The 13,916-nt window shown below is 28.4% G+C and overlaps 1 protein-coding gene across 1 annotated transcript in view; it reads right to left on the bottom strand.

Annotated features, from left to right (window-relative positions):
- LOC142319951 (arylsulfatase B-like) overlaps nt 1-9,109 on the bottom strand; it is an 89,450-nt gene extending 80,341 nt beyond the window's left edge. Inside the window, exon 1 of the mRNA XM_075357628.1 lies at nt 8,881-9,109. Coding sequence (XP_075213743.1) covers nt 8,881-9,109 — 229 coding nt within the window. The remainder of the gene's footprint in view (nt 1-8,880) is intronic.
- Nucleotides 9,110-13,916: the final 4,807 nt, after the last annotated feature.

Genomic DNA, 13,916 nt, shown 5'->3' with positions numbered 1-13,916 from the left:
AATTGGTAAAAAAATTTGCATTCATCAGTGCAAAGTCTCTTCAATATATATTTATAAATAGCAGCTGATAATATAAAATGATTTTAAATATAAAAACTCATTTCTTTCCAATAATTCTGTTTACCTAACCTGCACATTATGTAAGTATGTTTAAAATATATTACCCGTGGTTAATAACAAAAATATATGTGTGTAATAACATATAAAAATGTTATTAATCGAATGAATTTTTTCAGTAATTCAGCGTTAAAGTTTTGTAGTGGTCGATTTGACTACGCTTAGACTATTTTGCATTTAAATTACGATTTTCACGATTCCCTGTTTTTGTAGAAGTACATATTATTGCATTTACTAACATTTATAAAAAGAACATGAGAAAATCTTATTTGAAAATATTGGAAAGTAAAAACAAAAAACATAAACGATTAAAAAGAATAAAGAACTGCTGTACATATCTTATATTTTTAATTAAATCGGAGAGTTCAAAATTCAGAAAAAAACTCGTTCATACTGTTTAAAAGAAATTTAAAACAGTAAAATTTAAATATTTATATTTATAAATATATTTTATATAAATGTGTGTGTGTGTGTGTGTGTGTGTGTGCATAAGTTAAAATCTAATAATGTGTTAAATAAAGAGAGTACATTGATTTATAATACAAAAGAAAAAGTTGATAGGTGGGTGGAATATATTGAAAAGTTATACAGAGGAAATAAATTAGAAACTGGTGTTACAGAGAAAGAAAATAAAGTCGAAGAAGATGAAAAAGGAGACACAATACTAAGATCTGAATTTAATAGATCATTAAAGGATTTGAACAGCAGAAAAGCTCCAGGGGTAGACAGGATACCTGTAGAACTACTGAGCAGTGCGGTGAAGAATCAATAGATAAAATTCCATCTGACTTCAAAAAGTGTTATTGTCATGATACCAAATAAAGCAGGAGCAGATAAATGTGAAGAATACAGAACAATTAGGTTAACCTACTCATACATCAAAAATTTTAACTAAAATTCTGTTAAGAAGAATATTGAGAGGAGAATGGAAGAAGTGTTACAAGACCAATTTGGTTTCAGGAAAAGTATAGGGACTAGGGAAGCAATGTTAGTGCTCAGATTAATAGTAGAAAGAAGATTAAATAAAAACAAACCAACATACATGGCATTTATAGAGTTAGAAAAGGCATTTAATAATGTAGACTGAAATAAATTGTTCACCATTTTAAAAAGTTTAGGGTTCAAGTTTAGAAATAGAAGAACAACTGGAAAAATTTACAGGAACCAAACTATAACAGTAATAATCAAAAAGCATAAGAAGACGCAGTAATAAAAAAAGGAGTCAGACAAGGATACCCCCTATCCACGAAACTATTTAATCTTTACACAGACTAGCAGTTAATGAGGTTAAAGAACAATTTAAATCCGGAGTAACAGTGCAAGATGAAAAGGTAAAAACTCTACGATTTCCTGATGATTTAGTAATTCTAGGTGAGAGTAAAAAAAATTAAGAAGAAACAATGAATGGCATGGATGAAATCCTACACAATAACTATCACATGAAAATAAACAAGAACAAAATGAAAGTAATGAAATGTGGTAGAAATAATGTAGATGAACCACTGAATATAAAGATTGGATAAGAAAAAAGTATGGAGGTAAAAGAATTTTATTATTTGGGACATAGAATTACTAAAGATGGACAAAGCAGGAGATATAAAATGCCGAAAAGAACAGGAAAAACTAGCTTTCAATCAGAAATATAATTTGCTTGCATCAAAAATTAATTTAAAAGTCAGGAATGGATTTTTTAAAGTATATGTTTGGAGCATAGCTTTATATAGAAGTGAAACTTTGATGAACATAGTACCTTTAAAGAAAAAATTAGAAGCTTTTGAAATGTGGTGCTACAGGAGAATGTTAAAAATCAGATGGGTGGATAAAGTGACAAATGAAGTGTTGTGGCAAATTGATGAAAAAAGCAGCATTTGGAAAAATCTAGCTAAAAGAAGAGACAGATTTATAGGCCACATCTTTTGGCATCCTGGCATAGTCACTTTGATATTGGAGTGTCAAGTAGATGGGAAAAATTGTGCAGGCAGGCAACATTTGGAATATGGAAAACAACTGTTACGGATTTAGGATGTAGAGAGTGTACCGAAATGAAATGACTAGCACTACATAGGGAAGCTTGGAGAACTGCATCAAACCAGTTAATTGACTGAAGACAACAAAAACAATATATATATATATAGCTATTCTAAAAAAAAGAAGTATTTATGATTGTACATGTTTTTACTGTTCACTTGTAAAATCACCTCATTTGTAAAATCAAAAAGTTTTCATACTCATCTTAGATAACTTTTTGATTATATAATTTTCTAGTTTAGGTATTAGGGTGATAACGTACCAAATAATATATAGTAGTATAAAAAAAGTTAAACATTTAATCCCTAACAATGAGCTGTAATCTAGAATACAAGGAATAAGGAGGCACTTTACTCCTTGTTAAGAAAATTTATAAACACAAGAAAAGATACATAGAAGATAAAAATGAGCAGTGGGAATGTGTCATATGTTAAGATGTTGTTGGCATTCCATGGAATTTCAATTGATAGTTAAGGAAGATAAATATTGATGATATGATTTGCAATAATGAATAGTGATTTGTTGATGAAATCTACAACTTCATAGGTTTTGAGGGAATCATGAGATTGATGGTTGTCATGGTATTTTGGTTTGTCCACCAATGAAGGATTTTCAAAGAGTGAAATTAAAAAATAATTTTCAGGAATAAAAATTTAAAATTTCATGATATTTCATAAATCAAGCATTGAAAGTATGGCAAAATCTGTGGACATATTGTTGAAACTTAATTTTTGTTCTATAATTTTTTAGATTTATTATTAGAAGAATATTTTTCATTAGTTGTTTTGATTTTAGGCTTATGAGTACCAATATAAAAATCCCACTAACTCCCTGAATTCATTCCAATTGTTCCTTTCTTAAAGTCCTGAATTTCAGGTGCGTATCTATGAGTAGTTATGGGAAGAGGTTTATCTACAACTTGAATCGCAATTGTAACACATAAGGAAAAATGATGTCCCAAAAACTAAAGATCACTATTATTACCAGTAGGCTAAAAAATGATTCAGGAACTTCTGAAGCTTTCCTTATCATAACCATCTATCTCCTGTGACTAACAAACAAAGACAGAAGAAAAGGAAGTGTAACATAATATGTTTTCCATGAAAAAATCTGTTTTCAATCAAATTATTTTAAAGATAACTAACTTTAAACAATTTGTTGATTTTCAAACGTTACTTTTTTAATATGGACATTGTAAATTAATTTGTGTTAAAATGTAAAACAGTAGAGAAAATTTAATATAAATATTGATTTTATTTGCTCTTTGTTAATAAGTAACAATTTAGGGGTATAAAATAATTGTTTTTGTGTTTCTTATTTTTTTCTAAAAATCCGATTTTTAACCTATTAAGGACAAAATCTTACGAATCTGTTTCAATCATTCGTTTTTTCTCAGTTCTCAAAATCAATTTAAATCGCTGAAGAACGGAGGATATGCAAGTAAGTTTTAATTAAAATCAATTAAATTTCTCAAAATAAAAAGGTACCAATCGAAACAAAGATCCTTCAGCTATTACATTAAATTTGTAAAATTTTTAAGAAAATAAACAAAAAATAAAAGGAATAAACATTATTACAGCCCGTGAATATGTCAAGGTAGAAAAATAAAGTTAACCGCATTTGTACTTCGCGTACTTTTAACCGCATAAGTAACTGTCACTAAAACAAATAAACATAAAAGGTTTTGAGAATTATGCTGATGGATTTCAAGAAAAAAATTTATTTCCGGTTTTATTTCCACAACGTTAATATATATTGTAATTATTCTAGCATTATCTGTTGGTTCACATTAAGGTCTCATCCATCTCTTGGTTAAGACAATAGACCTGAGATTAGATGCGGCCTTACTACACCAAAAATCGTAAAACTATGCGTGCCTAAATAGCATAAAATGAATAATGATTCATAAGTTTCAAATTACAATACGGTATTGAGCACTAAAGGTTTTGTATGCCACCTGTTTCATTGTCTAAAAAAGACTGTGGGAACAAAAAAATATCATAATTTTATTTAAAAATATAAAATATACATTATTGTTTAATATTTACCTTAAAATACAGGAATTTAATTAAATTAATTTTTAATATATATCTTATATCACTTATGAAAATTAGCAAATTTTATAACAGATTTTAAAATGGACAGTCGTAATTTGATATGTATATTCATATGGGCCAAACTATTTGTTTGCACCCAATTCGAAAACGTTTACTTCATTCAGATCAATCGGAAAAATTCACTTGCTCAACCGTTTTGTGAAGAAGAAATCATACTGGCAGTGACATCAATTTGCCTTAAATTCAATTATTTAGCAAGCGTTTACCACTTTTTCGTTAATATAATTTCATTTATCTAATTTCTTCTTTAAGAAACCGGTACACGTATATTTACGCCCGAAATCAAAACAGCAAATTAAAAAAAAAAAATTCAATTAAAACTAAATTATTCAGGATATTAAGTATATATATATATATATATATATATATATATATATATATATATAAAACATACATTCGGAGTGATAATTTTAACTTCTCCACCATTGTTATTTCTAAAATAGCAATAATACAATAATGACAAATTAATGTGAATATGTTTGCCAGTGTTAAAAAATTTATCTGACAGTAGTTCTAAATGTTCCTATGTACCGGCAATTTTTTTTTTTTTTTTTTTTAATTGTAATCCCTAACTTTTACGGAATTTTATGATAGAAAATATGATTTATAAACCTTTTTTTCTTTGGTCTTTCTAGATTTGAACGTTTACAGACAGCCCGAATTTTTACAATAAAAGAACTTTAATATTGACAAAAAGTCTTCTGATGACAAACTTTGGTACACTCATTGTATTGTACATCTGAGGAAAAAATTTTGTCTATTGCATTGAAAAAAAATGAAAGTAAATTATCGTAGATTATGCAGTGGAAAAAGCATTATGAATATTAATGAAAAAATAATTTCATTGAACTTGTCAGACATGGTTTTTAACTGCTACGCTATTGATGATACTAGTTTTATTAAGGAAACTATGTTAAATCACGTTAATCAGCTGTTATTTTATTACTGTTTCTACAAGCCGTTATTTAATCACAGTTGCTTTAATTGATTATTATTTTACACTTGTTATTACTGCATTTATTTTAAAAATGTAATTAATATTCAAGAATTTTTATTTATTCAGTTCTTGGACGTACCTAACCTGTAGTATAGAGAATACTTTATCAGAGATGGGACATCAGAGGGCTACAGTAGAGTTTTTTTAACAGATTAGTAATTAAAATTTTAAGATGTATATAATATATTGTTAGTCACAAAAATCTGTATTTCAGTTCAATTAAATGTTCAACAAACACTATTTATACATTTCAATCTTGTATGATAATTATAAATGCCCAAAAATAAGAGTTAAAATTATAGAGAAAATTTAAGTATTTCTTGATTAAAAATTGTATTTTTGTTAGCTACATTAGTATTTACAGGTATTAAACTTTAGTAATTCATAAATTCTTTTCATTTACAATGCTGCATGTATACATGAATACATAACTTTACGATAACTTCTAAGAAACAGTTTTTTTTGTTTTCTTTATTTTTACAATTATGATTTGTATATCATTTTCTCTTATTATTATTATTGTTATAATGGAATTCTCAGTAACTGGTGTCTAATTGAAAATTAGATTAGTATTAAAGAAAGTAAGAATATAAGAATAAAATAATTTTCAAATTATTAAAGTTGGATATAACAGAAAAAGTACCTTCTTCAAATCTATTATATAATTAAACATATTATATCTTTGCCAATGAATTTAATGTTTAACAACTCACTTCATAATAATGATTAAAAATAATAATATCACTTCGATAACATATAAAATTTATTATTTTTATAGCAAATGATTTTTCAAAACAAACAAATAAAATAAAAGTACTCTATTTAATTAAGGCTAATTATGCTTTAAACCTATCTGAAATTATGTAAAAATTATAATAAAAAATGCATTCTAAAGTGTCAATTAATATTTTTTTTTTTAATTCTGCAACCAATTAAATATATGAACAAAATAATGAAAAATATGAAGTTATCAGCTATCGTTCAAGTAATAGTTATGAATTTAATAATAATAATAACAGAAATGGTTGTTTTAAAAATAGTATTAAAACAAATAACATTAATTGGAGAGGAGAGGGAAGTACTGTAACGATGAAATAATGTAAAATATAACTGTTACTATAGATAGTTACTCATAAAAAGAAGGTACCAATGTTATAATCGGTTTCAAATAAACGTTACTATAAAGGAGATGTACAAAAATTTACAATACATTTTTAAATTCAAAATATATTAATAACTGCGTCTTTTATCAGTTTAATGAACATTTATTTACATATCCAAGAGACAATGAAAAATCTATTAATGAATATAAATCAAGAAAAAGTATTCTATTAGGATATTCACCCAGATTGAGATACTTTGCATCCAAGATTTACTAAGTTTTGTGAATAACCTTTTTTATTACATTTCTAGCAGACACTTTAAAAAAATTAGGATAAGATATTAATCATTATTCTTTTGTTTTTCAAGTCAAATTATCTACAAATAATCATATGGTGCAAGTTATTGGGTTAAATTTAGTTTAAATTTGTTAAATTATTTCATTTTATAAAAAAATATGCTTGGGACAGTCACTGGAAGCAGCAGTGATTTTATACAGGTACAACTTCTAAGACACATTTATTTTCTATGGCCTATACGACCAGAGAAAAGTTTAAAATTTAATGACAAACAATTGTAATCAATACTTGTAGAATAGGAATTTATTTTATACAGGTACTTACGGTGATCTTGTGAATAGGGTATTTCCTTAGGCAAATCAAGTAGTAGTTGACTTGGTGTATGATTGATATTAATTCATAAGATGTGAATGCTTATACTACACATTGAAACTTGGAACAAGAACATCGCATCAAAGGTAGGATGATTTGGTTGTGCTTTAATGCGAGCTACATAAGAGTAGATCATTTGATTTCATCTACTGCAAAAAGTTGGTTCACATCATCCAATAGTATACTTACCACAGGGCTTGAATGAAACACACCTGTAGCTGATGGGCTGCATCGAGCAACTTTGGAGTAGTGACCTATGCGAACGAATAAGCCACACAGCTGTAGTCTGTTCCCACAGACTACAAAGAAGAAGGCCTTGACAGAAGCACAACATGCATACATGATCAGCTCCCCAACAAGTACTAGATAGAACTCTCAGAATGTCTAGCATTTTTTGACATTTTACCTTTACCTCCTTCAAACGTGTTACCCACGTTAGTCATTGGTCAGACCACAATCCTAGAAATTTATCCTGCATGCTTGGTTCAACTGATTTACCGTGTAAAAACAGTTGGGGTAAACATGTTCCATCAACTGGGAAAAGCAAATGTATCTTGTTTTTTTCCAGGGAAAACATGAATCTAGTCGTTTTACAGCAGGATTTTAAACAGGTTATTGTTTGTTATTTGTGTTTCTCTGTCAGCAGTAGCTAAAGTTCTACATGCAACATACATTGAAAAATCATCTAAAACAATAAACACATAACTGGTTTTTGCACACAGTTCCACACTATTTATTCTGATCCACACTTTTTATGGCTATGACATACAAAGTAACCCTTAGGATATTTCCCTGTGGTATTCCATTTTCTAGTGTGAAACTTTTAGATATCATAGTTCCAACTTGAACTAGAAAGGATCGATTATTGAAGAAATCCCTGATAGATGCCAGGAGATTCCCTCGTATACCCCACTGATACAGTATATTTATGATTCCTCTCCTCCAAGTCGTGTCGTACACATTCTGCAAATTGAACAATACAGCAACCAGGGATTGGCGAAGTAAAAAGGTGTTTTGAGTAACACCTTCTAGGGCAATTACATGATCAGTTGATGATCTAGCTTGGTAGAAACTGCACTGTTTGAGGGCAATTAAGTTTCTCTCAAGGTACTACAGTAGATGATGGTTTACCTTGTATTCCATCACCTTGCACAGGGTACTGATCAAGGAGAATGGTAACTTGAGGGGCATTATCATCTTTACCAAGTTTCAGTACGGGAATCACCTAACCTATGCTTCTGACCAAGAATCTGGAAACACCTGGTCAGAAAATCTATTGTAGATATATGAAAGATGTCATAATGAAGTATCTTGGAAGTGTGATAACATACTGAGCCTCGTATTTTCATTTTCAGGGAAGTGTTACTAGAATTATTCAAGGCATACCTCAATCTCACTAAAAGAAAGAGGTATTTTTAATTCATTTCACGAGTCTCCAATCTACCTGCAATGAGTCTACCTGCAACTTATATCAAACTCAGGACAGTACGATGATGTAACTGAAACTGACTTAAATGTGTTCACTATATCAACTGGCGCGGTCATGAAGATTCCGCCGCTTTCCAGTCCAATCAGTGTACATACCAGTCCACACATGTCCAGAACTTCTCTTCAAACAACCAATGATTGAGTTGTCCAAGAAATGGTATCAACACAGTTCAGACATGATTTCCATTTAGCACACCAAAACACTCGGTGGCTTACATCCCTCACATTGCAGAAGGCACACAGCATTTTTATCGTAGGCCTTTGTTTGAAATTATTTAACGCCCTGCGATAATCCCTTAATACACTCCTGCAGTCTTTGTCCCACCAAGGAACAAATCGCGCTACCTCCTGTTGTACTGACCAAATGAATCTTTGTATCCATTCCAATCAGCTTTCTCAACCACCCATCTGCGAGGAAGTCTCTGAGATAAATCACTATTACCAACTGTGATAACAACTGGTCTGTGATCGCTTCTAAAGAAATTTCTGAACATGCACCACATAAAACGTGGAAGTAAGGATGCTGAACCCAAGGATAGATCAATGCACAAAAATGTACCTGATGAAGATGGCAAACATGTACGACCCATTATTCATTAAGCAGAGATCCAAGTTCTGCATCAGTTGATCAACTATAGTACTGCAATAAGAAGTATCAAATAATTAAAAATTTTATTGTTAAATCTACATTAAATACAGTATTTATAACATATTTTAGCAAGAAACCCTTTATGTAGATAAAGTAATACAGTTGATGGTGACTTCACAAAAATAAAATGATTTCAAAAAAACATTCATAAAATCTGATCTAGTTGGAAAATATAGGTGAAAAAAACAATTTCCTCTTCATCAAACGAACTTGAATCATCATTGCCTCAAAAATCTAGAAACTGTTATCATTCTGCTTCATGTCTAGAATCAAAAAAATCTTCTTTAAATAATCATGCAATATAATATAACTTTTTTGCTACAAAACTGAACTGTCATGACTGGACTTACCAATTATTTCTGTTGTATAATATCATTTTTTTATAGTTTTATGATCATGAATATTACTCATATTTAATGTACAAAAAAATGTTATATAACCTACAAAAAAAAATAATAATAGTAATCACAATAAAAATAACAAAATTAAGAAACTAATGACAGGTGAGTGGACTGCAAAATACATGTAAACTATAACTTCTGAAAAAATATTTCTTAAAATTACTTTGGATTTTGTTTTAAATTCAGCAGAATGTGTTAAAAACTAAATACTTTTAACCACAATTGACCAGTCTACCACATTGATTAGTGAAAAAATAGTTATTGATTTTAATTAAACAACTAAATCTGGTGATTCAGTTATCATTAGGTGTTATCATTAAAACAATTCTTGGACATATACTCAAGATTTGATGTATTAAAGAGATAAGTGAAACATCAAAAAGAGCATTTGTTTTTAGTTTGATTGAACTGATAATTATTTGATCGGGTGAAACATACAAGAAAATGGAGGACAGTTTAGTGTTGTCATACATTTTATTGAGGTACTGACAATGAATAGTCTAAAAAAGATGTAAGCTGAACAAATATAATGCCACAACAGGCTAAAGCAGGGGTTAATGTTTAAAGCAGAAACATTTATAGGTAATTAAAATGTAATTACATCATTATTAGAAATTCTGAATCTATTGGAGCAAATCAAATGCTCTCTATATTAGAAACAAAAACTTACTAATTTTGTCTTCATTAGTACTGTACTATGTTTCATATTTTAAAATTAATATAATAGTACTTAATGCCATCAATCATCAGTCAAATAATACAGTTAAACAAAAACATTTTGTGTAGTATGCTTTTAAAAGCATTATGAAGTTACTGTAATGTATATAATTTGAAGCATCCATGGTTTTCCAATTAGTTATGTTTGAGATTTATAATGACACAGCCAATAAGTTGTGGTTATGAGAGAAGGAGCAATTTCTTTTTAAGAAATCTATGAATCATAGTGGATTATAAGTGATAAAAAAATTGGTCTTACAGTAGAATATTACTAGTTGAAATATCTTTTGTAACCAGTATATGGGAAAAGTTACATGAAATAATACACAAATAATCTTCTTTATAATGTGTATTATAACAATTTTTTTTTTATTGTGCACACATTTTTACATGAGACTGTAACTGATATGAAATGAAAAAAAAAAATATTTCATTCACTTTTTCCAGGTAACAGTTCTCTAGAAAAGAAAATAACAATATTTTTATTTTATGGATAAGTAAAAATTAAATATATAATCTACTAAAAATAAAATTTCTTACAACTCTTTTCCTCTTTCTTCACAGTTTCACCAACTTATAAGATCATGTCAATAAACCACTTCAACTACTGATAATAATAGCAGTATTATGGCATAATTAGACTCTTGATTTCATCTGATATAATTTAAAAAAATTAGAAAAATAACATACATGATCGATAAAGCAGAGCCTGTAACACATAAAAAGTTGTGAACTAGTAGTTTTCAGTACATGCTTTTCTTTTAACTAGTTGAATGTAAAATCTTTTACATGATACACTCAACTATTTCAAACGAAACTCTTAAAAACACTTCATACAAGCTTGATAAAGTTTTAGTGCATTACTAAAATGTTGAATGGAATATAATATTTTTTCAATGTAACACAGGCAGGCAATTTTCACAAAATTACTAAAAAAATAGTTTTTTCAGTTTAAGACATTTACATAAATACAATAATTTCAGAAATATTGTTCAGTTTTTTAATACTATTGAGTTATATTTTTATTATACCATTATTATATTTACTATACCATTAAAAAAAATGTCAAATTTTTTTTTTAAAATGATTTAAATGGGTACATAAAAGCATATGAACTATTTATAACAGTATCCAAGTAAATTTTCATTTTATCCAAAGTACCTATATGAAAACTAAGTCACCCTAAGTTCTAGTTTTTATGACCCCCGTGATTATTAGGCATTCCTTAGAATGGTTTAAAGAACTGCAATCTTTAACCCTTAAATAGGCAAAACATGACAAAAATGTTACATGATATAGCACTTGAAATAATCATATTCCCTTAGCTTATTGTACTCTTTCTGTTTTCAAGGATTAATGATACTGTTTTTTTAAATATAGTTATCCAACACTCAAAAGAAAATATACTTATATATTCAACTCACAGGTCTTGTGCTGAATCTAAGTGCATGGTACATTAGTGTACCATGCAACAAGATTAATTTTGTTTCTTAGTTGTAGCTTTCATATTTGTTTAGTCTGCATACAATTAAGGCAGCTTCATTTATATAAAGCATTGTTTATTTTTCTCTTTTAAGCCTAGTGTGTTCGATTTCTTAAGTTATACTATTATGTACAAGATGTGTTTATACCAGCAAGTCCACTCTTTGTGTAAGATATATTTTATAATTTTACATAGTGAAGAAAAGCTAATTTTAAAAATAAGCATTATTTGTGTTTTTTCTGTCATAACCTTCCAAGGAACAGTTATTATTTCTTCTCTATTCTAGGAATAAACACTTGATCAACAATGACCTGGCTGTTAGTGGGCTAAGTCAGAAGAGAAAACAATAATTCTGAAAATGAAGTAATTTCAAAAACTGTAATGTAGTAGTGTAACAGTTTAAGTAAGGATAAATATTTTTAGGAAAAATAACATCACACAGAACAAAACTCTAGTGAGAAGTAGATTTGTTGACTTTTACAAGATATTTAAAAAATGAAAATTCCTTTTCCAAAACAAAAGCATAATTAGTTTAATCTGAATCGATTGCCCAAAAACAATTATTAGAGGTGAAATAGCAGTGGGAATTGAAGTGGATTTAGTAAAACACAAAAATATAAGTAATGGAAAAGTGAAATGTATTGCAAAGTAAAACAATTTCAAGAGACAGATTTGTTTTTGAGGTAGTGTAAAGAATAAAATTAAATTTGTGTTTTCTTTATTTTGTTTACTTTATATGGGTTCAAAGAGCTAGTCATACTAATAATTAAGAACTGTAAACCAAAGATAGTAAATGCACAGAAATTTCTTGGACTGTAATGTAAATGATTTTATTTTTCTTGAGGATGGTAAGACTTGACGATAGTTTCAAGAAGTGATAAAAATAAATTTGATAAATTAACAGCGATAACATTTTAAATTTGTATCAATGCATATAATTTGAGTTCATCATAGCGAATTAAAATCTTGAACTTCAGAGATTGATGTAGTTTCATTCAGTTCACAGCTACAAACCACTAGAACACAGTACCAAGATTTGTGCTGCTGCAGAGGTAAAAATGCACTATACCATAAAACTTATAAGATTAATGTGGAAAACAAACAAAAGGAATTTACTGATGAAATTTTGCTGTAACCTATTGACCATTTCAAAAAGTTTTGAAAGAAATATATCATGTAAAAACTGGTATTCTAGTTACCTACTAGTTGTGTCATTACTTTGAAAAATCTTAATCAGATACAACGCCAAAGTAGTTCCTTTTAAATAAAATAAAGGCAGTTGATATATTTTTAAGGAAGATATTATTAGTGTCTGATACACCTAAAAAAAATAACTATTATACAATTTTGTATTGTTTATCTTTTATTCTGAATGAATTAACAGCCAAAAAAAAGAAGAAAACCTTGGATTACACGAGAAAATCTATAGCGGACATGATAGTGCAATTGTATTATGTTTCAAGAACATGAAGATGGATGAGACCGGCTCTTTTTTTGTGTTTTTAAAATAGTTGGTGTAAATGCCCAAACTATCTTTAATATGAACAGTCCACTTTTCACACATAGATTCTAACAAATTTTTCTACAAGTATTGTCACTCTGACTGATGAGAGAACAATAGTGGACAAAAATTGAAACTTATCAAAATACATTAAATCTCTTTTGACAAAATATCTATTGAAAAGCAGCATCACTAGCAAAATATATGCTCGTAAACACATTGATCCAAATTAATTTTTAAAAAAATTAATCTCCAAGTTTTTTTTTTTTTTTTTTTGATTGCGTAAGTTTGTTTTCATCATAACACAAATGCAATTAGTTGCCATGATTCTAATAACACATCCCTCTTGCTTGATTTTCCTTATTATTCTAAAATCAAGGAGCTCTAGCACCCCTTGTTACTTTGACTGCATCATTGATCATTGTAACTAAATTGAACTCATGAAAATAAAAAAAAAATAATAATTATAATACTTTACAGCAGCATTTCTCAACCTGGGGGTTGCAGTGATATCAAAGGAGGATGCAAAAATACCCTATAACTTTACACGTAAACAATAATGGACCATTTCATGAGAAAAAAAAAATTTATTATAAACATTTTACTTACATTTATAAGTACACATGTAAAGAAAATAATGAGATGG

Source organism: Lycorma delicatula, chromosome 2, assembly GCF_047948215.1.
Source record: "Lycorma delicatula isolate Av1 chromosome 2, ASM4794821v1, whole genome shotgun sequence".
NCBI lineage: Eukaryota > Metazoa > Arthropoda > Insecta > Hemiptera > Fulgoridae > Lycorma > Lycorma delicatula.
Note: the sequence above shows the minus strand (reverse complement) of the source record. Positions and strands in the feature narration are given on the sequence as shown.